Source organism: Haemaphysalis longicornis, unplaced genomic scaffold, assembly GCF_048455015.1.
Source record: "Haemaphysalis longicornis isolate Haplotype H1 unplaced genomic scaffold, Haemaphysalis longicornis Haplotype H1 scaffold_10, whole genome shotgun sequence".
In the NCBI taxonomy this organism is placed as follows: Eukaryota; Metazoa; Arthropoda; class Arachnida; order Ixodida; family Ixodidae; genus Haemaphysalis; species Haemaphysalis longicornis.
In genome coordinates, this window is record NW_027526204.1 from 113300687 (window position 1) to 113328257 (window position 27571).

Genomic DNA, 27571 nt, shown 5'->3' on the forward strand with positions numbered 1-27571 from the left:
ATTCGTTTTTTCTTCTGTGTACGGGAACTATCGGCTAAAAACGCTCTGAGGTCACAAATTTGTTGCATTTCTCGAAAGCACAGCGTTATCTGTGCTCTAGTTACAGAGGCACTCTGCTGTTTGCCCACAAGCTCTTCATTTCTTGAGCAGTGGGCGCGAGTTTTCGAGTCATATGTGAAGCGTGACAGAAGACAGAGAAGCGAGACATGCATTGCCGGAAACACAATCACGACTTATTTGCCCGTTTTTGCCGCGCAATGATAGCCTGGCGCATTCTTTCTCGTTCGGATCACCTATCCGAGCAACCCGGGAGTCCCTGCGCTGTGGGTCCCATATCTTATCGCTGACGTTGGAGTTGCCTTTGTCGAGCCCTGTTGCACCGGATTTAGAAACACAGGTAGCCACGGCAGGATGTATATATCTTCTGGCCCGATTACCTTGCACAAGTCAGTGGCGCAGACGCTCCAACACGTTCTACTCTGTTCTCGATTGATTTCAAGCGCTGGTAACCATACACCGAGCGTAGACTAACTTCGGGTACTCCCCAGGGCAGTGAAGTGGGCCCTCCATCGTTCTCATTACACAGGAAGATATTCACTGCCACTCGAGGTAAGTCAACTGCCACGTGAATGCGACTGGTTCGGATTGCGGTCCCACCTAACTTAGCAGAATTTTCCCGCACGAACACTTGAATTCAACGAATCAATTTATTCAGTGAGTTTGCACCTTACACAGGATCGAAAACTGCCGTTCAAGTGACAGCTCATTTTCGCCAGTTAGTAGCTTGGCATGGTCGATTCAGCTTTAGTTCCATAACTGTAAAATTTGATTTTAATTATTGATTGATTGATTGGTTGATTGATTGATTGATTGATTGATTGATTGATTGATTGATTGATTGATTGATTGATTGATTGATTGATTGATTGATTGATTGATTGATTGTAGGGTTGAACGCGCCGACGCAACGCAGGCGATGAAGCGCGCCGTAGTGGAGGGATCTGGATTAATTCTGATCACCCGCGGATCTTTGACGTGCGCCGAAATCTCCACACGGGCGTTTTTGCTTTTCGCCGTCATCAGAAAAGCAAACAACAAAAAACAAGAAGCTGTAAGATAACAGGGTGCAGAAATTATAAATTCACAGGGGTAAAAGCTCTCATCGGCCATGCCGTGTTGCGCGCAAACAAGATACGCGAACGTTTCTCCCTACATCCGGCAACGACTGTCCTTATCGATGGCCTCCAGAGTAGAGGCATTTCGCCTACCTCGCTTCGTAGCCAAGCGGGAACGCACCGCCTGATTTTTCTAACGTCGCAATCGCCCTCCTTTTAGCGGTAAACTAAATTGGCTGCAATCCGTGATTGTGTCTTACAGCGAAGCTGTCTGGCGTTAGGGTCTGACAGAATTGTGCCCGTCTATCCGGTCGCGTCGACAAAGAATCGCACGCGCTCAGTCCAGAGATAGTGTAAAATGCTCTGTAAATCTCACTCTTGTAAGGTATCTCGAAAAAAAAAAATATTGAAATGGACCGATACGACGACTCTATCAATACGCCAGTTTTCTTTTGCTTGTCATATTTAATTAGTTCAGAGTAAGCATTACAGAATTGCCGTCTGTTGCCAATACGTTGCCGTCTACCAGCGTTGCCAGATGGGAAAGATGCTTCAATCCCAGCATTTAGTGGAAATTTCCCCAGATTTCACCAGCACTGAAATATGGCCGCTAATGCGCATGCCCGCCTCCTACATCTTCCCTGCGCATGCACTGCAGTCCATCCTATTACCGAAGGGGTGACTCAGTTAACTCTGTAATTATATTAGCAAAGTAGGTTGGAGAGAAGGGAAATAAAATTTCATATATCCATCACAGTGCCTGTTTAAAGATTTAAAGGACACGTCAGTGGCTCTTGGTGTTTGGGAGTGTTAGAGTTTCAATTTTGGGAGAAGAAATATTGGCTCAAAGCAGCCAGAGAATTTCGCACCCCTTTTGACCAGATATTTCCTGGTGTAAAGTCGTACCGGCACCTCAGCATAACCAACCCCGTAGTTTCACTATATTTTCGCAACCTGGTGTCTAGGTTTACTATTAATTAATTAATTGATTAATTAACTAATTAATTAATTAGCTAATTAATAAATTAATTAATTAATCAATTATTAATTAATCAATCAATCAATCAATTAATTAATTAATTAATTAATTAATTAATTAATTAATTAAGTAATTAATTAATTAATTAATTAATTAATTAATTGATTGATTGATTGATTGATTGATTGATTGCTTTATTTGTCTGAATATATTACAGCCCCTGTGGGGCTATAGCATGAGTAGGGAGAATGTACAACGTTTCTGCGCAGTCACGGGTGTACAGCAGTCGTACATGAAAAACAAAGTAAACAACAAAAGAGAGAGAGAGAGAGAAGGCTCTTTATTGAAAAAGCAGAGAGTTTTGCCGGCGTTTGTGATCACCTACATGCTTCTCTGCTAGGGGTCGGGGATGTAGGGAGAACAGGCCCTAGAGAGAGGTGGGCAGAAAAGAAAAAAAAAGAGTGAGAAAAAAACGAAGAAGCAAACAAAAAAAAAACACTGGCGTGGTATGGCGGGCTTGGCGGACTATTTTTTAGATTGTGTTACAGAATTTACAATTTTGAAATGTGGCCAATGTCTTCCAAATATGAAAACAAAATTTTTAGGGCCTGACGCTGCTTCGAGGGGCTAGTCCATGGTCCTAAGATGGTCTTCAAAGTTACCGGCCCTTGATCTAGGCGTTCAATATCTTCAAGAAAACGGGATCTTGGTGCCAAGTAGGCCACACATTCTAATAAGATATGTTCGACGGTTTCTATGGAAGAACAGTTATCGCAGTACGGGTTGGTCGTCAGTCCGAGGCGAAAGAGGTAACTGTTGGTGTAGGCCGAGTTCAGTCGTAGGCGATGATATAATGTCTCCAGCCTACGAGGGAGCTCTCTAGGAAGTTTTGATGTCAAATCAGGGTCAATCGCGTGCAAAAATACTTCATTATTGGGTTCGTTGCTGCGCCATAGCCGGTTTCTTTCACTTACTGCAAAGCGATGGGCCATGGTGGAAGCGTCTGTTTTTGTAAAGTACACTTTGCGGTATTTCCGGTGGTTAAGGCCCATACGGGCCGCTTCATCGGCTTTTTTGTTTCCAATAATACCACTGCGGCCAGGTATCCATTGCCATTTTATAGTGTGTCCAGCAATGCAAGCGAGGTGGTGAAGGTAGGAGATATCGGCGGCTGCGGTATGGTGAGGGGAAGACCTGCTCCTCCTTGACAGAATTTGCAGAGCTGCCTTGGAGTCTGTAAAGATGCCCTTAAAGAAGCGAGTGTTTACGTCTAACAAAAGTACAAAAAGTACAGACATATGCTCGCATAACAATAAAGAAGGTATGCGTATTAAACAACATTTTCACGCCTGTTATACACCATTGACTAAGCACCCTGCTCACGGACACATCAAAGAGCCCACACATTTGATACAGACAAGGCATAACTCACTAAAATTAAAATATGCGTGTTGAAGGGGGAACAATGCATTTCCCTTTGAAGTGCACTGAAAATTTATTCGACTGGAGGGAACGTACGTGGCCTGGCAAAGAATTCCAAAGTTCTATCGTGCGCGGAAAAAAAAGTATATTTAAATGTGTCAGTGCGTGGGTGGTAAGGGGAAACGTTCAAATAATAATTGATTCTTTTGTTATCGGCTTAGCTAGTGTTACATAGCCGGCAGATGACAAGCGATACGGAGAGTGAATGATGTGGTGGGAAAACCCTGAGTTATTCGATGCGTCGGCGCAGAAAGTTAGGTTAGTTTCAAGGATGATAGGGCTGAAGTTGGTGAAAAGTTCCGGTCCTATCGGCGGCAGATAAATCGGACGGGTTTCTTTTGCACGGCTTCAATACGGTTGACGTCACATTGTTTGTGCGGGTTCCACACGGCACAGGCGTATTCAAGTATCGGGCGTATTAGTGTTTGGTAACTTGCCGCGGTGGCTCAGTGGCGAAGGCTTTACGCTGCTGAGCATGAGGTCGCGGGTTCGATTCCCGGCCGTGGCGGCCGCTTTTTTGATGGATGCGAAAAGCAACAACGCCCGTGTGTACGAAATTTCGGCGCACGTTAAAGATCCCCAGGTGGTCAAAATTAATCTTGAGCCCGCCACTACAGCGCGCCTCATCGCCTGCGTTGCGTAGGTGAGTTAAACCCGTCCATCAATCAATTAGTGTTTGGTACATGTGTAGCTTTGTATCTTGTGGGGCTTGGGTCAGTGTACGTTTCAGATAACCATGTGGCAAGGCTGCCGTCTACGGGTGTATGGTTACAGAAAATGGGTGTAACTCTTTTTTTTGCGGAAACTATCCCGAAAAAAATTGTGTGAGGATTAACGCACAATTATTTTGAAAGGTAAGTATGTGTGCGTGTCTTCGTTCGATCAATATAATAAGTCACCATACCTAACTCAACATAGTTATACATAAAAACAGCTTCGGTGGCCTTCTATTTCAGAGATGTGAAAGGCCTCGAAATCTTTGTTGCCTTGTGGTTTCCCAGAAAGATGCGGTCGGTTCCGGTGCTTATGGCTGTGCTAACGTGCTGCACGTGGTCAAGTCAGGCTATCCGGCTGAACAAGACTTCTGGTGGCTACGAAGACATCGTGGTGTCCATTCACCCTTCTGTGAAGCCCGACGAGCGAATCATCGACAATATCAAGGTGCAGTGCATTGCCGAAGTAGTCTGTTAGGGCGGACCTCTTAATTAAGCACCCGCTACTCAGGTTTCGCATCTACCGTCGCCGTCGGCCTCGTTGTAACCGTTGTAGCGAAAAGGACAGGAAAGTATGGCGAAAGTATGTGGGGTAGGGTGGTATTCCAAGGCCGCGTCAAACATGCTCGGCGGCGGCGACGGGGTGCGAGATAAGGCCAGAGAAGCGTGCGCCGTCGTGCGTTCGCTGGTGATGCAATCACTTCCCGAGACGCAACAGCTATGCGCCGTCGCCGAATAGACGGCAGTTCGCGCTGCGCTAAAATTTAGCATTAGGGAGAATCATAATCGTCAGCCATTTTCATCCATTTTTTTTCTAAATTTTGATTGTTCATGATTACATTTCAAGATGCCATTTCGCTTAGCACTTCGGATTTGAAACAACGCCACCATGAGCCGGGTAAGCTTGGCCTCATGTCGCAGGTCTGTTGGGCTACCCAATCTGCGATTAAAAACAACACCTGGTTTAGGCTGTGGGTTGTAGCTGTTTTGGCCTAGCAAGCTAGTTGAAGAAAAAAATTAATTGTGGCGCAATGCCGTCGCAAAGTTAGCGCTAACGAGTATCCGCGTATTGTCCTTACAATAGGAAGGGAGGCCTTGCAGGAACGGTCCTCGTGGTTTAAGAGCACGTTATCATGAAGGCAGTTTGTAGGACTTTGGGGATGAATGAGGTACGGTAATGGGACGTTTGACGTATGCACAATCACTCGTAATTGTCGTAGGCCTTTTACGCGATACAGACCCATTGCGCCATAAGGGTTTGTGTTGGTAAAGAATGTAGGATTAAGTTTGCATGATCGAAATTGCTTACCTTTCGTCCCTGCTAAGCGCATCATGTTTGATGATGTGGAAGAAATCTGATTGCAACTTCAATGAGCATGCCTTGTTCCCTTGAAGGCCTTGTTCACCTCTGCCTCGTCGTTTCTGCATCGAGCCACCGGCGGCCGGGTGCACTTCAGCAGCGTGACCATTGCCGTGCCAGACACATGGCCAGTGAGGCCACGGGCGGAGGTTACAGCGGCCAACATGTTCCCGGGCGCCGACGTCCGTGTGGCCACCGAGAACCCGCAGTACGGGGACACGCCGTACACGCTGCAACCCCGAGGATGTGGGGAGCGCGGAGAGTACATCCACCTGACGCCGCGGTTCCTGGCCAACATGAACGGATCCATGTCCGAGATTTACGTTAACCCAGGTAACGAAAGCAGTGGACTACAAATTAGAGGGAAAAGCGAAAACGATCCGCGTGTTCGAGATTTCGGCGCACGTTAAAGATCCCAAAGTGGTCAAAATTAATCCGAAGCCCTCCACTACGGCGGACCTTATCGCCGGTGCAGCGGCGGTGCGTTAAACTCAAATCCAATCTAAACCAAACCGTTAAACTTCATAACCAAGGCTAACTGAGCTTTCCAAGTCACAGCTAAAATTTCTAACATCCCTAATGAACTACTGCCCTACTTAAACGTTCCGTATATACGGAATTATGGGAATACGGAGTTCATACGGATTATGCCGCCCCCAAGCATACCGAAAGTAGATGTTAGTATAAAACACAGGGAATCAGACTTGTGTGCTCAATAAAAACGGTTGGCACAGGTTTTGTGTTTTTATCTCCAATAATACGCAAAATGATGCTCTGTATGTTTTCCGTATACTCCGTATATACGGAATGAATTCATGCGGACAATGATTTGGCGGTTCTAGTAAACTTAGGCATAAAATCGGTGTCAAATTTTTGGATAAGTATGCCCTATTTTGTTCACGTGTGTTTCTCAAAAATATTCCGCGTTTTGTTGCGGCTTTGTGTCCTTCTAGGAAAGTACACCGTATTCCTATATTTCCGTATATACGCAACCTTTCAGGAGGGTTGGGATGAAGTATCAATTAGGAATTGTTATAATTTTATTTGCGTTATTATTTACGAACGTTCGCTAATTAGCCTGAACATTTACCGCTATTTTTGTTTCACTGATTGCCTCAAACGTAAATACACCGTAATGAGGGTGCTGTCTGGATTTCTTGTTACCGAAGATTTAACCCTAAAACAGTCCGGCAAAAACTTTTCGAAGTAGGCTTAGCGGTGACATCCCATCCTGAACTAATTTACATCATCTTTTCAGCTTACCAACTTGTACACGAGTGGGCTCACTTCCGGTACGGCGTGTTCGACGAGTACGGGGACCCGGAGAGCTTCCGGTACCCGGTTATGTACTGCGAGTTTGGCATGGTGAGATATGAAACTGGCACTTGTCGTCGCTGATTAGTGAGCAACTTAGTGGAGTTGAGTTTTCGTTTGAGTTTTCAATGGGTGCACGATTAGAGCTTGAAGAATGGTTCAAAGAGAGAACGAAAGAAAGGAAGGTAAAAAAGTTTAAGTTAGAGGATTGCAAACAAGAAGATACAAGATAAATAAATAGTTTAAAAAAGAGGACGAAGGAAAGAAACAACCGCGAAAAATAAAAGTGAGGTAGAAAGAAAAGCGAATAATTACACAGAAAGACAAGTAGGAAAAGAAAGGAGTCAAGAAAAAATTCCCAACACAATTTCCTACAAGTGCGTTTTAGCCCGTAAACTGCTGGCATTCTACACAAAACTGAGCGGAACTGAAGAAAATGAGCCGTAAGGGCATTAACTAAGAAATTAGTCAATATTTCTTAAAGGGGCAAGGAAAAAAACAAGCCAGCCATTTCCCACGATATTTTGGGCGGCTGAAGCGAGGTCATGATAACTTTCTCCCTCCATTTAACGTTTCCAGTATACCCTCCGGCAGGAAGTGTTGCGTGCGTTAGGGAAGTACAGAGTATTTTGTGACAGGCGGCAGCGTTTCTTTTGGTTTCAAGGAGTCTCGCGTTGCTCATAATTTTGTTAGCTTAACCCATATTAGGAGAGCTAAAAACCTCGCTTGGTTTTTATACCTTCGAGGATTTTTTGGCAGATTTTGGAGAGAGAGCCTTCTTGCCTCGTATCCCCGAATGTATTTCGGACGCAAAATTAACAGAGCAAACTAGAATACTTCAGGATACCTAAATGAGTAGGCTGTGGTTTGAAAGACTGAACGCACTTTTGTACGAAGAAAAAAAGAGGTAGATGAAATAGACTACTGTTAAGCAAGTTTTGTTAACCTGTCTCTCTCTCTCTCTTACACGTGGGAAAGGAAAAACTTTGAAAAAAAAGATCATCATCATCATCATCTACGGGGGTCTGTATAGGTTCTGAAACTGGAGTTCAAAAATTACTTTATAAGAGATGTGTTTTATTCGCAAGGGCTGATGCGTTCTATTTGCGCTGTGAAAAATTTAAAGAACGTAGCGGTTGTTGATGAGCCAACGTCTCCGCTTCCTGCGAATGTCACGCGGTGTTCCGTTGCCTTGCTTGTTGTTCTTGAAGTTGTCAAGAGGTCCGCTGGATCCTAGGTAGCTGCGATTTTCGGCCTACGCTTTCCCAACAGGTGCGGGCCAGCACGTGTTCGGATCGAATCAAGTTCAGGGCATACACCGACTCAGGCGAACCGTGCCGCATCTACAAGGGCTGCCGCGTCTCCTCCAAGTGCAAGGCCAGATTCATCGCGGACACCAAGGATCCAGTCACATCGTCCATCATGTTTATGCCCTACCTCGAAGGGGTGAGTGCGGAAATTCCGCAGAGGTCCACACTTATGATGGAGTGCTGAAGCGAGATTGTCCCACCTCTTCCTGAAGAAAGGTGAGGGAAGCGCGAAAGCGTTCTCACATCAAATCTGCGTCCAAAGCACGCCAAAGCCTTCGCAAAGTGTTCGTACACTTTTCGCTGAAAGTGCGTCCAATTCATCGTCCCACCTTCAAAGACCCGAATCGCAAACGAAGAACGAATGAATGAATGAATGAATTTATTGTCAAGAAAAAGGAAAGGAAAGACCACCAGCAGGCGTAAATTGTCACACCTAGGGGTGGACACCGGAACGCCAGCTGGTGTGGGGGTTGGGGCAGAGGATGACAGATTCATAGAGAGGAGAGACATGATAGAGGTGACATATTTACAGAACACAGGGGAGAGCTACAACGATTTTTCGCGCGCTATGTAAACGCATCTATACGAACCATCTAGATGTATACCGATGCGTGGTTTATGATATGTATGGGTATATTGTTGTACTTTTTCATGATCGATGGGTGAATTGGCTTATATAGAACCATCCCTCTTTCGCGGTTTGCAAGTAACCGTATACTGACACAATGACAGCCCCGTTTCACGCACGCGCCGTACGTCCAGTGATCTTATTCCAGCTTCTAAATGGACAGCTTGTCTGCGGGAAAATGCATTAGTTTGTTTTCCCAAGGCGCCGTCGGTCTCAATAAGTAAGCTTTGGCTTTTAAAACACGCATGAATTTAGTGCACCAAACTATTTTAAGTGCAATGCACTTCTTAAGCGACCCTGAACCTGCGTCCACCGGCGATGTCCGCGCACGTGGAGATGGGAGCGCGCAGCCTGGCCGCTGACATAGCACATACCCACGTGGGGGATTGGCCAGGAATCTCCTCGTCTTCCTTGGCAACGGGGGGAGATGGGCGCGCGCTGCCTGGCCGCTGACATGGCACATACCCACGTGGGGGATTGGCCAAGAATCGGGCGTGAGAAGGGCTAATGCACCTGCTTAAAGGAGTACTTACTAACACGAAATTTCAAAGCTGAGATCCGCTCTAGCAATCAAGTACAACGACAACACAAATAGGTGTCTGTGAATAAATGCATCTTTCTTTCTTTGTAGTTGTGTGTGTGTGTGAGATCTCTCTTTCGCGAACATTACCGAACCGCGCAAATTCAACTCGTGCATTCGCACTTTCACATTCTTCCCCTCGGGGAAATGCGGGAATTTTTTTCTTCTTCCTCTTGTTTTGTCGGGAATTTTGTTTTTGAATAATCTTCACCTAAGTACAAGTACCGTCAACATTCAAATGTGCCTACGAAAACTGGAAGTGCTGCTAAAATTGCGAAGTGCGGCCGGCTTAAAAGCGACGTTGCCAGTGATACAAAAGTCTAAAACAACTTGTTGTTTCCATGTTGGCGGTTCATGGTTTAACAGCCAAATGTGAAGGGGCAACCCTAGCGAACACATCTGCAACAGAACAGGACGAGGTCTTACCCCGTCTTCTTCGATCGTTGTGCTCGTCTAGAGTTTGGCGCCTCCACTTTGGCGCTCTTGATCATAAGTGCGAAAGGTTCTTGACACTACTAGCGCATAGCCGTACTAGCGGAGCAGCGACGTAGTATGCTTCTTTTCTTTCCAAGCCCCTAGTGCGCACAAAGGTCGGTTTTCATAAGCATGAACAGATAAAGGCCCGCTTTTTTAGTTTGAATTGCCGTATTCTTTGTATTTAAATGTCGTTTATTTTCGACATCGTTAGGGCCTTATGCTTACTTTTGTTAACTTCGAAAAAAAAAATTCTCACGTGCGCTCGCGACTTTCTAAACTAAGAAGATGCAATCCACCTAAATATAATTGGAACTTTGCCGGCTCAAGTAAATGTTTACAACAACAACACGCTTGCTTAGCTTGAAGTTCACCGGGTGTAGTGATTCCCGGTCTGTAATTCTTTGTTAACGACGTCCAACAATTCGCGTTTGTGCTGGTTTACTGCGAACAACGTAAATCTGGCTGAGTCTAGATCTCTTGAGATCAGCAGCGAGTTATTGTCGCAATTGTAGAAGGCCGCAATTGGCTTCGGGCTCCGTGAAATGTGCGAGCGCTATGATTGAAATACGGGAGATTTTTGAGGTGGTCTGTTAGGCCAATTAGGAACAAGTGCAAACGCAAACCGACTGATTCAGACCGACTCAAACTACACTGGAAATTTAGGCGTGCACTGAGTAACCCCAGCTTGGCGAAAATATTGCGGAGCCCCCACCTTCTGCACGCCTCAATGATCAGGTGTGGCTTCGCCTCGCGAAACCCCCAAAATTCAGTTGCAGGTACTTGTTTCGGGAGCTATGTTGTGGCTGAGAGAACGGACGGTGTCTTTTTTCTCGAAAAATGCCCTTACAGGACCGTTAAATTTGCAGCAGTTGAAGAGACGTTTCAGGAATTAAAAGCTAAGCACTACCCCGTTTGATGTTGTGTAATATGATGATAAGCCGCATCCGACTGGCAGTGACAATTATGCCAGAACGGGATACGTTTCACAGTGATGTACAAATGCCTCTTCTTCGGAGTGACTGAGTTAGTGCACATGAGTGAGTGAGTGAGTGAGTGAGTGAGTGAGTGAGTGAGTGAGTGAGTGAGTGAGTGAGTGAGCGAGTGAGTCAGTGAGTGAGTGAGTCAGTGAGTGAGTAGGCCTTGTGAGGCATGCCGGCAATGGTTGGCCTAGTACTCTTACGTTGGCGGTACAAAATGGCTTACGCGAGCATGCGCTGGTTTCAGAAACTTATTCGCTCGTTTTCACTGGTAGGTGTCGGAGTTCTGCGACGACAAGGAAAAAAAGCACAATGCCTTCGCCCCGAACAAGCACAACCACCTCTGCAATCGCAGGTCTACCTGGGAAGTGATCAGCGCCAACGAAGATTTTGAGAAGTGTGTTCGAGCTCTCCCTCCCTTTTTCCAACAATGAAAGAGCAAAATGAATGTTTCTATATAAGCTAAATGCCTAATAAGCGCGAAACACACCAGGAAGAATACACGTGGGAGAGCCGTAACGCAAATTTAGCAACACAAGTTTTGTGAACCGTAAAAAATGCTCTAGAATAGTAGTACCAGAGATACTAGTACTGCTACAACTGCTACTTACTGTACTATTAGTATTAGTACTGCAGGTACGGCTAGTGGTACGACAACCACTACTATCAATACTATTCCTGCCCCCACCACTACAGGTACTATTACTATTCCTAACACCACTGCCCCTACTATCTACTACTCTTACTATTGGTACAGCTGGTACCTCTACTAACTACTATTGCTGCTACTACTACTACTACTGCTACCACTACTACCATACTACTACTACTACTACTACTACTACTACTACTACTACTACTACTACTACTACTACTGCTGCTACTGCTGCTGCTGCTGCTGCTGCTGCTGGCAGTACTGCACAACTCATACTGCTACTACTACTGGTACGGTCACTTCCGCACTATACTGCTGAAATCAATACTGTTCAAGCTCCGGTTCCTAACGTAATAGCTCTTTCAGTATGTCTTGTGTGCAATATGTTTTATCTTAGCTCCAGGTGTATCCTAACTGTGCCATACACGTACATTTCCCACGCATGGCATAAGACAGGTGAGCAGAAAACAAAGAGTTTTAGATTTCTCAATCTCTGTCCTTTTTGTGTAATCCGCATTGCATACCCAGTTTTTTTTGTTGCCTAAAGTCACCCTCAACGCAATTTGCAGCTCGTTTTTTGATGCTATATTACCATCCACAGGCGATCGGTACTCAAAAAAGAAAGTTTGTGCACGTTGGTAGATTCGATGCGCTGGAACATTTCAGAATTCCATGCAGTGCAACCTTATGTGGCACTTTCCATGCAGAAAGGGCCGTTTTTTAGTTAGGTCACATTAATGCTGCTACACTCCGTTCCAGTGATCTAGGAATTTTTGGGTGGGATTTTGAGTTGCCCAGAAATGTGACTCATTTTTATAACTTGAAACTGGAACACTTTCGGAGTTAGAAAGCAAGTGTTTAATTTTTGTTTCGGATAAGTGCGTGTGGCGTAAATGCGAATCCCTTTATGCTAACAGGAAAAACAGGAACTGTTGCTACGACGTTTAACAGCGCCGTTGAATAGTCCCGCGTAGTGCGAAGGGGCAAAGCAGTGTTTCAACACAATCATATGCGCACGAGATTATATGTCCAGTTCTTCATGTCCTTACCAGCACATAAAACCAGAAATGCTTTGTATATTTGCGTGCTTAAAGATGCTACGTCTAGTTACCCTTGGATGATTTTCCCAGCATTTAGGTAATTGGTACATGTCTCCCCCTATTGTTTTTTTTTCAGCCTGCCACCAAGTGACACGAAAAAATCCATCACGGTGAACTTCAGGGAAGTTCAAAAACGAGAAGGCACCCTCGGGCGGGTAATTCTTGCCTTGGACGTGTCAGGCAGCATGAGCGTGAGTATGACAATGCTTAAAATAAAGCAGCGAGAATAATCACAGGGCCAACGTCTAATTTCACCAGGCAGAAAGTATCCCCGAACGTTTGCAAATTCATCAAAAATTCTTCAAATACCCTTATTTCCAGTTTCAAAATTCCCACTGAAATCACACGGAAGAAACATCAGGTCCCTGTGATTCCCAAAAAAACCGTCCTATATTTTCACCACACTTCTTATCGTAAGAATAATGATTCTTTAATACACACCGAAAACATCCCATCGTGGCATATTTGTGCGTTGAAATTGCGAGCTTCCGTGGTCCAATTACAGGCGGTGCTTGCCGCTGAGGAAACAGATAGAGCGAGAATATATTTTAATAGGTTTGTAAAGCTAGCAATGTCTGCCGGTTAAACGCAAATGCTAGCAGTTCGCGGCTTATTTTCAACAAACAACAAATCCTCTGAAAACTGCAGGCACCGGTGCTCGAAAGGTTAAAAAATTGAATAAGGAGCGAAATACATAGCCGCATCACTGGGTACAGAAAATGCTTGGCTATTGTAAAATAGAGACACGCCGGCACGTGTGTAAACAAACTTTCTTGGTCGCCTCAAAAGGGCAATTTCACATGGACCTGTACGCTAGTTTCTGTCATCGAATTTTTTCGGTTCGAAATTTTCTGTGGGACATGGTGGGATGTTTGTGCATGCATTTTGTTCTTCTTTGCAGTATATTATTCTCATGTGTCGATCATTGTTGGTATCTGAATTTTGGATGCTTTTTCGAGTGCTGTGTAGGCTGCTTTACCGTTTAACTGTGAAAAGATGAGGTGTTACGATAAATCTTTAGTGCGAAGCCTATATCCCAAACTCAGCGACAGCAAAAAAGTGAGGATTCCAGTATCACTTTGAAACTGGCGACAGGAACCGTTTTAAATTGCTGACGTTGAGAGGAACACCTTTTAAGAATATTTAGGAAAAGGTCAGAGTAAGTGTCTTGCAACCGAAGGGCCAGCTGGATTGACCACACAATATCGCCACACAAGAGAGCTGTCGTTCAATCAATTAGTCGTTTTCATGCAGTAGTGCAGGGGTTCTCAAATGGTGGTTCGAAGACACCAAGGAGTACGCGAGGTCCATTGAAATGAGTCCGCGACGTCTACCCCAAACTCTCACCCCCATACCCATTCATTTAACCCTTTTCCAAGCCTTCCTGCAAATGCAAAGACTGTGGCTTTGCTGAATGACACGTACGTTTATTTTTATCCGCCTTGCACATCTTTTAATGTAGGATTCTTGCCCAGCACGCGAACAATGCGAAAATGCCAGACACCAAATGCGGCATACAAGTGTGTCGGTGACTGTTAACTGCAAGAGCAAATCTTTTGACAACGTGGCATGCATGAGCATAATCGTTACCGCGAAATGCGGACTTTAAATATACGAGAGCGACTGTAACTGCATTTAATGCAGTTTCAGTGAGAGGATTATGTTTAAGAAAATGTTTGCACGTATCATTCGTCCTCCTGATAATTTTCTTTTTTTTCGGCCGCAGGCCAATGATCGAATCAACCAGCTCAGAGTGGCAGCAACCCATTTCGTCCAGGTGCTCATACCGGACGGGCTTGAAGTTGGGCTAGTCTCGTTCAGCTACAACGCCAAAAAGCTGGCTGAGCTGAAATACGTGGAGAAGTCAACGCGGGATTTCCTGGTTAGGACCATTGGTACACTGAGTGCCGATAGTAGTACATGCATCGGATGTGCCCTGGAAATGGCCCTTCAGGTGAGGAAGCAGGACGGTGCTTTTTGGTACACGAGAACATTTGGAGCATTATACCGCATGCTGTGGTTTGCCATATCTAGGTAGTTTCTTACTCGGATAGCTGTATATGAGAGGCTACCGCTATAGTGGGCATCCCAACTGACGGTCCCGATACTCCACGTTGAGACGGTTTCACTGCAAGCAGGATCGAAATGAAGCAAAGAAAACTTTACGAAAAAAAAAAACTTGTTCGGGCTAAATGCTGTTTGACGACGTATAATATTGTGTTGCAAAGTATGTATAACGCATGAGTGTACAAAGAACGGTAAGGTTGTTTGTCAAACATGCGTTGTTTTGCACTGTATCACAGCTGTTAAAATGCCAAGCCGGGATACAAGTACATATAAATCAGTACTAAATAAATCCCAACCTCATGGGAAAAGTACTATCACAACACGCATATGAATTCCATGCCAAACTTCACTTGCGCGTCATGTCAGATGGGCAGAAGCAAATTAACTCTTCTGAGAGATACGTATTTATCCATGGAGTCGAGTGCTGTACTGCGTATGATTCTCCTTGAACGCCGCCTAAAAATGCCCTCAGTCAGATCAGACAATTACAGGGTACTTAGGACAGCCACGAATTCCCAGCTCTTTTCTCCAATTTCTAAACTAAACCAATAACGGGCTTAGTGCGTACTTAGCAGTTGCATGAACGCAAATGAAAAAAAATTAATATTGCGCAGTATGGCGACTTTTGTGTTGAGCATTAGTTCAAAGAAATTGTTATTCAACATTGGCATCGCAGAAGGTGAAGTTCCTATCACTAGAAACAAAACATAAATGGTGTGTTGAAGTGAGCGGGAGGAGGTACAAGGTAGGGCTATGGAAAAAAAAAGGGTTCGCTATAACGGCAGAAAGCATCTGTGCGGAGTCCCGTGTGGAAATGTAAGCTGTCATAAAATTTTGAGGGGCATGAAAAAAAAAAAAAAAACAGTTTCTTCTTCATGTTTCTTTTTTTTTTTTCAGAAAAGTATGAAAAATTGAAAGAAGGCGATTCCGCGCAGATCGATAAAAATTCTGCGTACTTTTTAAGGCGACAGCTTAGATGTGTCATCAAGCTCGAAAAGTTGCCGTGTGGCTGGTGACTACACGAATGAAACCAAATTACGTTCGCTGTAAAAAAAAAATAAGCAAATAAAATATACAGAGAAACGTATTTGGGTTGGAATGGGATTTGAACCCGGGTCGCCAAGACCCGCAGCCAAGTGGGGTAACTGCAGCGCCAATTCTGTACCGTACCAGCCTGCAACAAGAACTACCCGGATGTGTGCCGCATGAGAGGTGGTGGTGACGGCACCGCAGACACGATGCAGCAGCGAAGAAGTCTTCGATAATCAGTGGCTTTATTCTTCAAATCACTGATGAGAGTGAAGGGCCCGATAAACATTTCCGTTAACTCGCTAAAGAATAGAAATGTTACATGCTGCATCACAAAAGTCCCATCAGAGCTTCCGCTCTCAAAATCTGCGCACAATTTCACGCGAAGGTATTGATTTCAGAAGGCGTTTCCGTCTTTTCCAGTTAGTCGCATCCCAACGGATTTTTCCGGAGACGCTCTGTTATTTTAAAGTTATACTGGATGAAAAAAAAAGAACGAAAAGAAACTTTTTTTCTTAGTGGTTTCTTGTTTTTTTTTTCAACAACTGACATCTCTAGTCCCATCCTTTCCTAAAAGTTTAGAAAGTGTAATTGATAGCCGTCTTTACATTTGGCTCTTTAATTCAATGCTGTAAAATGCTATAACCAAGGTATTATTAGCAAAATTTATTTACGGGAACAAAATGTACTCCCATGCGGTGGCAGTTCCTACTGCGACTAAGCCAGGCCTTACTCAGAAAAAGAAAAAGGAACACTACTCTCTCCTTGCTGTACACCGAACTTCGCAGATGTTCCTGGAAGGTGGGCAACGCACCGAGGGCTCTGTCATCATTCTCATGACCGACGGCGAGGAAAATCAGACACCCTACATCGCCGATGTCAAGGACAAACTGGTCGCCGCTGGTATCGTGGTGAACACGATTGCATTCGGCACCGAGGCCGAGGATAAATTGGAACAGCTTGCCCTCACTACCGGTGGCAAGCCCTTTGCTCTGAGGGACGATCAGCGCAACGTCGCGGCAGCCCTAGAATCGGCCTTCCTGGATTCCACCGTCTCGTTGCTCGACGACGCTAACAAACCTGTCGTGGTAAGCCGCCTCGGGATTACTACGCTTGGGTCAACAGGAGTGTTTCCCGCCGACATTGCGGGCAAAGAAAATGCTGCTAACACTGTCGGTTCCTGTGTACAGTCAAGAGGTCACACAGCAAGCCGACACGACAATGGTCAATAATATGATTAGAGCTTTCCGTGATGATATAAGCTCCCAACCGCTCTCTGCATATGTTTTAACATGACAGTGTTTTATTTCGGGATACACCAAGATTTCACTGACGTCATATCCATCACGGAAATGACGCCAGTACAGCTTTGCCGAAGCGACCCGCCAGCAGGATGTCGCTCGCCAAGCACACCCACAAGACACCTGCCGACCAGCAAATCATGCTCAGCTGCAGATTTCGCCGGACATTTCACTTTCGTGTTTTACCGATTCCTATGACAGAGGGATCGACCACAGTTTTTTTAGGCAACACGGTGCACAATTCTTGATCTAGGAGTACTATTCTGGAGGTTTCCGATATCTCCTAGTTAAACTGAAATGTATCAATATCTACAATTTTTTTTTTGTGTGAAATAATACGAATCGGACACGATGTGGCTGATTTTTCTCTTGAGGTAGTTTATTTTCTATTCAACTAGGGCGCAGTAAAATGTCCGCCACCCTCCTTCCGTTTTCCTGTCGACCAGCGGCTACCGCTTGTCGAAGTTGGTGTAGGCCACATTAGGGACGGTTTTCGACTCATGAGTTGAAGAACGTTACACTTTAATTTCAGCCCTTACTGCAAGAAAATGCAACAAAAAAGATTGCGGCACGAAGTTTTTGTGTTCACGTAGAGGCAGACAAATACGCCTACGGAGAACCTCCCACACATCCGTCGACAGTGTCCTGAGGCTCTGGCTCTGAGCTAACAAGGCTCTGAGCTAGCAGAGGCGTTGCGAAGACGGAAAAAAGTCTGCAAAACGTGTCGCAATCACTGCTTACGTGTAAAATGTCAATGAGCTATAAGTACGCTGTAGAGGAATCGAAGTTTTAGCACACTTCGAAGCCTGCCTGAAGAAGCTATTACGCTCCGAACGAACCCTCTTTCCCCCTACACCGATGAAACACCAAAAAATCGTAGACACACACAAAAAAATCGTAATACTTAAAGATCGTCAGAGCATCATCTGAGCCATGAGAAACGCTATAAAGAGGACTACTGAATAATCTAGGCTGAGTTTATTTAAATATACATGTGCTGACAGAGTTTTTTCGGGTTACGAAACCAGATCGAGGCGACGGATCTGAAGGTAACCGAAAATATCGCGGAAATAAATGGTTGCAGATATCAAGGGACCTCGTACGGACACATCCGATGTTGAATTCCGTGATTTCTATTCTTGGCTTTCTCACTCTCTCTCATTCACTCAGGCCAGTGTTATTTTCCTGTGTGTCATTAAAATCTTATATTTAAAAACTATTACTACGTGCCTATTTTCTGTTCCTTGTCAGGGATTTTCTCCCAAAACTCCGTACCCCACCTGCGAGCAATTTTGCACTACTCACAGTGCTCACAATTCTACTCTACTCACTAACTTACGCTGCTTACAGTTCATGTGAACAATATAAGATAGAAACTACTGCACGGGTGAGCTTCATGTTTGAGTTGGTGCCATACCTTTGCCACGTGAGGTTCACTTGTGTTACTTCTCAGTGCATCTGGCGGTAGTGCTGCTAAAATGAATTTTTGCAGAATTTTGCAGCCTTCGTGTTAATTTATGCAACTCCTTGGTTTCAGATCTTCGAAAAACCTGCAAAGATTGTGGCCAAGCAAGATTTTGAGATTGTCATCGATGGAGGCTTGGGAAACGGCACCACGATCATGGTCTTGGGCCGCGAGGCATCCAAACTGCAAGTGGAGCTGTTTTACCCCGACGGCAAGGCCTGCCAGCAGTGCCTGCAAGCGGGCCCCAGCACCACGGATAGTTACATCACACTTAAAGTCCCGGGCATCGCCACGGTATGAACATACTACTACACAAACGCACGGCAATTCAGGACGATATTCGTTCGAAAAACATGAATACACGAAATGTAAAGAAAACAGCAGTCTCTGAGGTCTGGACAGTGGCAGCGCAGAGCTCCGGTTGTACGAAGGACTTATCTTCAGCGTAGGAGAGGGAAACGTCCTTAGTGGGAAATCAATCGTAGCCCGCAACAAATTTTTTCCTAAGCTTGGAAGTGCAGACATAAGAAAACATACGTAAAACCCGAACGTTTGATGGAACATAATTTGGACAGCTCGAATCGGCAAGTGGGCAACCTCTTTGCATACATGTGCTATGCGCGAATGTGTTGATCTATCATCCGGTGCTACGAAAATTGGCTCCAATCTACGCTGTGAAGGTAGTTGAACTGCGAAGCTGTAAACGACGCCCGCAACAATCACCGATGCGGCGTCACTTGAATTCACACACGTAGCTCTAAAAACAGTGAAACCAGAGGCTCTGCTTCGAGTGCTTCTTTGTGTAGGCTGGGAGTTTTCTGCTGATGCGGACACGAAAATTTCCTTGGCTGGTTATACGTATACGGCGTCGCAGTAAAATTGCGAATATTCCTCGTCAGAACCTCTTAACCAGTAGAGCTTCCTTCCACGGAGAATGACCGTATTAGACACTGCGACAAGTCATGACGAGGTAATGCTGAGCTATGGAATTTTTAAAATTCCCCAGCAACGCACGAAAGTACTGTCTGTAAATAATAAATTGTCAAACAACTGGAATCGAATTGTTAGCGCAGGCCCACTGCATCGATCGGAATATTCGGCCGTCAGTTTGTTCCCTTGGCATAATATAAAATGGTAGGAATAAAACGGAAGAGGTTTCAGAGGCAAGATGGTTGAATACAAATGTAGGCAGCATAGAGTATTAGAAGACGGCACAGTGCCGGCATTCATGTTGTGGGAGGAGCAACAAACTGTAGTGAGCAAATGAGGTGATGGTCTAAGCTTTCCTTTTCGTGACTGGGGCACCCCAGTCCAGATATCTCTGGGATCTTGTCGCTGTCCCGGTCTCACAGACCAGAGTCATCTGGTCCTCCATACATAAGTTAGTCAGCGCGCCCTTCCACTGCTCAATGTTGGGGCAACAACTGGAGGCGAGGAACAATGGGGCGTTTGTGTGTTGTGCATTCCCATCTTGTGTCGAGCAAGGTGGGTGGTGCGGGGCAGTATATACATGTTTCGTATTACTGAAGTGGGAACACGAGATGCAGGCACGTATTCCGCTGGGAAATAGTTTGTAAGTGGTTTAAGGTAGCCTCTTCGTCCCCGTTTGTCGTTACCGTGTTATAACTTTTTCTGCTACTTTAAATCGGCCGCTTTGTCCTGACTATCATCCAGCCCGGCACATGGAAGCTCGTCCTGTCTCACAACATCACCGGCGGTGTCAGCGTCGACGTGCACGTGAGGGCCACATCTCTGGCCAGCGACCCGTCAGAGGAACCAGTGCTGGTGCGCGCATTCCTGAAGCGCACTGAAGTGGTCCACGCAGAAGAAGCCGCCATCTACGCCGAGGTCAGCAAAGGCCCACACGCAGTGCTTCACGCCCGAGTCACGGCTACTGTCATCAGGCCCCGGCCACCCCACGAGGTGGAAGTTGAACTCTTCGACGACGGCATCGGTACGGCACAGGGTTCGCTATAGTAAATGTTAAGAAGCCACCGTACGTTTGATACATCACGAGTGCGAATAAGCGTCTATGTAGAGTAAAACGGAAGATCGTTCGCTCGCGTGGGCGGAATCCTCGGCCGAGGGTGTGCTGGGCACGCGCAGCTAGCTGCATCTGTAAGTTCAGCTGAAACTAATCGTACAGGCGGGAGCTCGCCTGCTGCCCCTCTCAGGAAGTGGTTGGGACAGGAGGCCAATTTGGGGTGTAGGAGCATTGACATAGTAGGGTGTAGGGTGCAGGGAAAGAGGCAGAATTGACATGTTGGGAGAACTGGAAAGCATTGATCTCGTGGAGTCGACTGCCGTAGGTAAAGAAATTTCTCTGGATTTTGCGAAGATGTGTTTGATTTTATATCAAGTTTTGAAATTTCAGAACTTGCAAGAATTGTTCCATTCATAAAGCTCACTTTGCTTTTCTGCAGTGAGAAATGTCGTGCGAGGCTCTTAATGGTGAGCCGTATGTCTCCTCATATGGTCCTCCTCTTCTTTGTTGCGACCGCAGGCGCTGACGTGACGGCCAACGACGGTATCTACAGCTCCTACTTCACACAATTCGAAGGCGCTGGCCGCTATTCGGTCACAGCTCACGTGGTCAGCAGCAACCGGTCTGTCATCATAAAGGGAAGGAAGGCATCGGGAGGTCTTCCAGCCGTGCCGCCAGGTGTCGGTGCGTGTAACATCTTGAATAATTTGTCGGCCTGCATATACGCTTAAGCTGAACGCTTGGTTAAACCGAGGTTATACTCAAGATCAAAGTCTCTGGGATATTACCCGTGCGATTTCCAGCTCTTGACGGCCCTGATTCGGCAACGGAACCACTGCGGTCTGCGCCAGGATGGCAGCATTTGTGGTGCGCTGGAAGAAGAGTTTATCAATAGACCTTTTGGATATGCTCCCGTTTATATACATGCCTACAGCCGCACTTACGCACAGAGGGGTATTAAAGAAAGGCTGATACAACAGGAACTACTAAGTGGTATATGTTCCAATAACAATATTACAGTAACGCAAACTCCACTCAAAATCCACTCACATCACTCACAAATTGTAACCCAGCTTACATGTAAGAATGCGAAAGCCGAGAATTGGTTCCAGGGAAGCCCTGCGTTCTTTCACGGCGCAGTTCCCACCACTTGGGTCACGTGACTTTTGTACCATTCGTGTTGACGCCGGACACGGTCCCTTTTAGCGTTCATTTTTCACATTTCGTTAGACGTAAGGCTCTCGCCTTTATAAACACTGGACAGCTGACGCTGACATTGACAAGACCATTAGGTGACCGTTCCCTGATGATAGTGATTATACCGAAAGATGCATGTAGTCCCACAGAAAGAAATTGGTAGGCTTCGTAATTTTCGTAATACTTTGTCAATATGATCCCATGAATTGGCACTGGTTTTACGTGTTTTTTTAATTTTCGTCTGCACAGTCTCGCCTATCACTTGAATGGAGCCAACATGAGATTTCTGAAGGCAGTTCAGAGGATTCAATGGTATATACAGGTTTCTGAAACTGAGTTTATTTTACAAGGAATGCTTTATATTCTACAATACATGATTTTAGCGTAATACGACCTCCATTAAGACACTTGCTGCCGAGTTGTCCTCCAAAAAATGGACCAAAAAGTGCTGACACCAAATTGCTATTTTGTTCAATGGTTGGAGGAAGAATATTTTGAAGAAATTAGTTGTTCCAGTTAACGGCCTGTTTTCACATTACTTTCCTGTGTCGTAGTTAACAATTATTTCTTTGTTGCTTCCCCATCCTTTCTCTTACCAGATGGCACCGGAAGTACTACACTTGCCCCACCAACAGAACACATTAATGGCATACCTTTGAACCAGTTCGTCTACGTCGACGAGGACATAAGCGTCGCCGAGCCGATCGTCCTAGACTCTGAGAAGGCGCCCCAGTTTAGCCGGATTGCCGAAGGGGGCTCGTTCCGATTGGGCAACGAGATCACCGAGTCCAGCATTCCTCCGGGCTCAATCCAGGACCTCGGAGTGGAGGATGCCTTCGTCGACGACGACGGAAAGCACGTCGTGCTGCTGACTTGGAGCTGCCCGGGAGCTCACATGAACTCGGGAAATGGTACGTTCAGAACAGTAAAGCTTTTAAGGAATTCCCGGTAATTCAAATTAGGAGAGGCCCCTTGTACAGTTCCTCTCAGGAGGCGAAAACCTAGAACCAATCACCTAAGGACACTTGCCATAAGTGATCGTTAGCATCGTTTAACAAGTTAACCTATATTACATAGTATAATATGTAATATAGGTTAACTGCATCTTACCGGTACTCACCTACGGGGCAGAAACTTGGAGGCTCACTAAAAGGGTTCAACTTAAATTGAGAACGACTCAGCGGGCAATGGAGCGGAAAATGATAGGTGTAACATTAAGGGACAAGAAGAGAGCGGAGTGGGTCAGAGAGCAAACTGGTGTTAAAGACATATTAGTAGAAATTAAGAAGAAGAAATGGACGTGGGCAGGGCATGTAATGCGAAGGCAAGATAACCGCTGGTCATTAAGGGTAACAGAGTGGATCCCTAGAGAAGGCAAGCGTTGCAGGGGGTAGGCAGAAAGTTAAATGGGCAGATGAGATCAAGAAGTTTGCGGGGATAAATTGGACACAGTTGGCACAGGACAGAGGTAATTGGAGAATAATGGGAGAGGCCTTTGCCCTGCAGTGGGCGTAGATAGGCTGGTGATGATGATGATGATGACATAGTATAAGTTTAGCATCATTATCGGCGAGCGAACGGGGAGGAGAGAGCACGCAGCTACGAAGCAAGCTATTGGCAACGGCCGAGCGAACCTGGATAGAATCTGTCACTGGCGCATGCGAACGTGTCAAGTATTCAGGGAGCTTCGTGTTTCTGGATACTCTTGAGTGGCTGCCCTCTAAAACCTTAAACGATAGAACAGTGAGACAGCGTTGGGAAGCGTATGTTCTAATAGTTTCCGTTTCTTCACTTACAGCTAATGTATCCACGGCAACTGATTTGTGCACAGTACAATAATGTGTTTGAAACTTTTAAAACGACAAAGGCTAAGGACGTTTGAAAAAAAATAGCCAAAAGCAAATTATTTGTAGAGTTGTTTTCAAGAAAACTACGACCATGGTACCAACGGGGATGTAGGGGGATGTAGCCGATAATTAAAACGGCCAGGGCGACGTCGTGTTTCAGAAAGAAACTATTCACGACACAATTGAATTCCAGCCGCCCAAATTTAATTTTCAATTTAGCATTTTCTTGTTAACGTGCGGGAGCTGGATACAACAAATAAACCCCGAAGCCTCTACGCTAGCTATAAAAAGTATAGAGTTCGGTTACTACTTCGAGATATGCCTGCCCAAACTAGAAAAGCAATACATCAGCGTACTAGCTCATAGCGTTCACCTCACCCTGAGATTGCTTTTGTTGTTCTGAGCTTCGTTTGGCCAGAAAACGTTGCATGTATTAATAGGGAACTATGTCACCCCACTGAGGTCAAGTCGGCACCTAATGGTCGCTTTTTACTTGCAGCCTAAAAGAATTGGTAGTATGCTCTCGTTCCACCTTTTTAAATCGACCTTTCCTCTTCTACCGGCCGTGAGCAAGTAGAGTGGCTAAAGATCCTCGCTGCATACTGCTCGCTTAATACTCGGACTAAAATGCAGCTCGTTTCTTTGTGCATGCAGCCTCACGAATCTCTCTGAGGGCCTCCACAAGCCTGGAGAATCTCGTCAAGAATTTCACGTCAGGATTGGAGATTTCCGCCGACGGCCACAATGACACAAGCATCCAGGCCGGACCAGTCGGCTCGAGGCAGCAAGTGCGGATAACCCTTCCCCATGACCTGCTGTCTTACGCCCAAAATAATTCGCGCCTCGATTTCTACTTTGCCGCTAAGGTGGTTAACGAGAGAGGCCTCGAGTCGTCGGCTTCCAACGTTGCACGCGCAACGTTCGAACGCCCTCCAGAGTTTTCCCCTTCGTCGACGACCAAGGGAACGCCCGTGTGGGTTGTGGTCGTTAGTGTCTTGGCTGCTTTAGCCGTTCTGGCCGTTCTCGTCGCCGCCGGTGTTTGGGCCACCAGGCGTCATCGAAAGCAGAGTGCAAACTTGCCACCCCCACGAAAGCCGGTGTCTAGTCTGTGAGAAATGCTCATTTACATGGTAATAAGAGCTTGGCTATTGCATTCGGGATGTTGATCTTGAAATGACGATTCCCATGCTAATACAACGAAAGAATAAAGGGTTAGCATGCGCTGTTGACACGCCTCAAATGGCTGCAGAAGTGGCCCCTTTGCCATAGCAGTACCAGCTCGGAGGGTTGTTCTACTGACTGCATTAAACAACTAGTGCATCTCTAAAGCTTTCGCAGCCCAGCTACATTGTCACGGAAATGTCATGACGCCAGTCGGTAATTCGATGCGTTGTAAAAACAGACCCCTTATTCGCCGGGTCGCAGTTGCGGTTAAATATAAATGGCACCGCGTAGAATGTGGCATATGAATCGTGATGACATCATGCCCACCTTGCTTCTGAGGCCTTCGGAACAGCAAATGCCTGCACATTGCTGACTTGTAATATTAAAACTGCCGTCATAGATTCGGTATTATTGTCAGATGATTTCTATGCCATGTCCTAGTCTACGAGTCACTATTTGACTGGAATGCTGACTGTTAAATGCGAAACGTAAGCATTGATAGCGTCCATTGCCTCCTTCGTTCATTGCTCGTCTGTAAATCCACCCATGATGCACTAGCTGATAATTTACACCAATTTCTCGGGGAAACATTTAGAGACGAAAGATATACCGTCACCGCTTACTGTTATTTTCTATGTGTCTTCAAACGGGCCCGGAAATATTTGTCGAAAAGCTTGAATATAGCAGCGCAATATTGAGACCGTAGGATCATTGAGATCTGATCGAGCAAATTACTGCACATTTACGCACAACGAGAACCCTTACGATCAATGCACAGGCCAGTCCCTCTCCAAGCTATTTGAAATAGCTTGAGAGAAGCAAGGGTTGTGAAGCTGGGGTTGTCTGAAGCAAAAGTAAATTGTGTACGGAAGGCAAGATAGCCACCGAGAACAAAAAAGGGAAGAAGAGCGTGCCGTGGGTAAAGAGTGTGTCTGTGGGTATGCAGGTTCGCCTTGGAAATGACGGCCTGACTAAGTACAGAGGAAACGGGGACATATGTGCACTGAGGGAGGGGGAAGTGGAAAAGAGAAAATTCCCCGATTTTCCCGACAGGGGATTTTCCGAATGGCGTTCTTTCACACCCATGCATGGGGGGTCAAAGATTGGCTAAGGCGTGTTTCGGGTCCCCTTTATGGCAGAATTTTTAACCTACGCAGGCTTATCGTCGATAGTGTTAAGCCTGAAGCATTAAGCTAGGAAGGGTATGACTGAGAAAGGCAAGATAAGCAACCTTGACTCGGGCCTTTTTTGGTTTGTTTGGGCAAGTTTCCTTTAACACGTAGCAATCACTCCGACTGTCCCGATGGTTGTTCGACCGTGCTCATAGCGGTGCCAGCACTTCATAGTACAACTTTATGATAGAAAACAAGTGCGGAGACTTCTGTTATTTAATGTTGTTGTTTTGGGTTTTGTTTTGTTGCTGTGTCGGAAAAAGATCTACTTTTTGTTCCGTCTGTATGGACAGTTCTTGCGTTGTGAAAATCTTACAGGGGGTTGCGTTCATTTTGTTTGTTTGGCGAAGCGTAACGCGCTTGTCATAAGCTGTGAGCACTGTCATGTAAGATGCTTTGCCAACCGCTCAATGTAAAAAAAAAACATGATTCCTGTCATCTCAAAAAGCCATAGAGAGCAAGTGTTTTATTTATTGTTTTCAATAAAGCTTATTTGTATGAACAATGCTCAGAGGTGATGTTTTGTTTTTGTTTTTCAGTTTGTTGGTGTAAACGAATAGGGCAATTATCGTTTTGCACGTGTGCTGTAAACAAGTGATTGCTAACGCTAGCACACCACGATTATTGTTCAAATGAATTTATCCCTGGTTGATCGTGCCCGCGTTAGAATATCGGCTAAAACACATTCAAGTAGTCTCTTTCAGTCGAGTGCCTGATCCGCTGATTTCCCCTTAGCCCTCTGAGCGTTTATTCCGCAGCAAAACATGCCGTTATAACCGAGGAATCTCGGAGTAAAGAAAGCATTCTCCTGTTGTTGCAACCCCAGCGACTCAATGATGCGGAAATCTGGCTGATATTTGTACTCCGTTAAGCCTGAATATCGAGAGGCAACGGTGTGGTACAGCGATATCGCTGCGACCGAATACAAAACTACCACGTTCCAAGCGATTTCGTTCCAAGCTTAGCCACGTTCCAAGCTTAGCTGTTACGGACCACAAATACGAAAGTTTTATCGGTTGGATTTCTCAAGGAGCTACACGGTAGAAGGAGCGGTTTCAAAGCACCGAGCGAATGCATGTACATACCGCCACCTACTCGCGTCGAGAATGGCGCGCGCGGCAGCTGGCTCCGCTGTTTACGGGAGAAAAAGGAAATCCGCTGCTTTTGAGTTTTTTTTTTACTAGTGAAGCCTGTTATGGCGCTATCGTAACCAATTTGTTGGTGAAACACCTCACTAAACTCCGTCATAAATAAATAAAATTAAACTGCCCCTGAGCAATAGTCAATTCACACATCAGCAGGGTGTCTGCTGCTGGCAACTAGGGGGCGCTACATGTGCTCCAAACTCCATGTGCAGGAGGCCTATTGGCTTTATATTTTAGAATGTGTAACTTATCCCGAGATTTGTGGAGGAGAAGAATCTTGGCGAAAAGCCATTCGGTAAGAATCTACGCGTTTCAAGTGAGAAAACTCCCACCTCCCCACGGGGGAACCCCTGTGTAGATGCGACGCATACGCGGAGCGGCGAAGGGACCGCGTTTTATAGCGCACATAACGTTGAGGGGACTGTGTAAGCCGGTCCCAGTCGATGACGACGTTGGCGTACTTGTAAAGCGGCGTGGACTCTAGGTGTTTGAGCCAAGCGTGGATGTTGC

At 45.7% G+C, this 27571-nt stretch overlaps 1 protein-coding gene across 1 annotated transcript; it reads left to right on the plus strand.

Annotated features, from left to right (window-relative positions):
* Nucleotides 1-407: 407 nt before the first annotated feature.
* Nucleotides 408-26421, plus strand: LOC144159142 (calcium-activated chloride channel regulator 1-like). Its single transcript, XM_077690446.1, has 14 exons — nt 408-609; nt 4578-4737; nt 5685-5982; nt 6908-7014; nt 8236-8409; nt 11211-11332; nt 12767-12881; nt 14417-14644; nt 16575-16874; nt 18625-18846; nt 20227-20506; nt 21056-21220; nt 22333-22644; nt 24235-26421. Exons 2-14 carry the CDS (start codon nt 4582-4584, stop codon nt 24690-24692), a joined length of 2937 nt encoding a protein of 978 aa, XP_077546572.1. The 5' UTR covers nt 408-609; nt 4578-4581; the 3' UTR covers nt 24693-26421.
* The last annotated feature ends 1150 nt before the right edge of the window (nt 26422-27571 follow it).

What these genes read in the sequence shown, in the direction of transcription:
- LOC144159142 (XM_077690446.1), top strand. Translation starts at nt 4,582, where the DNA reads ATGCGGTCGGTTCCGGTGCTTATGGCTGTGCTAACGTGCTGCACGTGG. An exon ending in CGAGATTTACGTTAACCCAG is followed by an intron (nt 5,983 to 6,907) that starts GTAACGAAAGCA and finishes TCATCTTTTCAG; the next exon opens with CTTACCAACTTGTACACGAG. An exon ending in TCACATGAACTCGGGAAATG is followed by an intron (nt 22,645 to 24,234) that starts GTACGTTCAGAA and finishes TTGTGCATGCAG; the next exon opens with CCTCACGAATCTCTCTGAGG.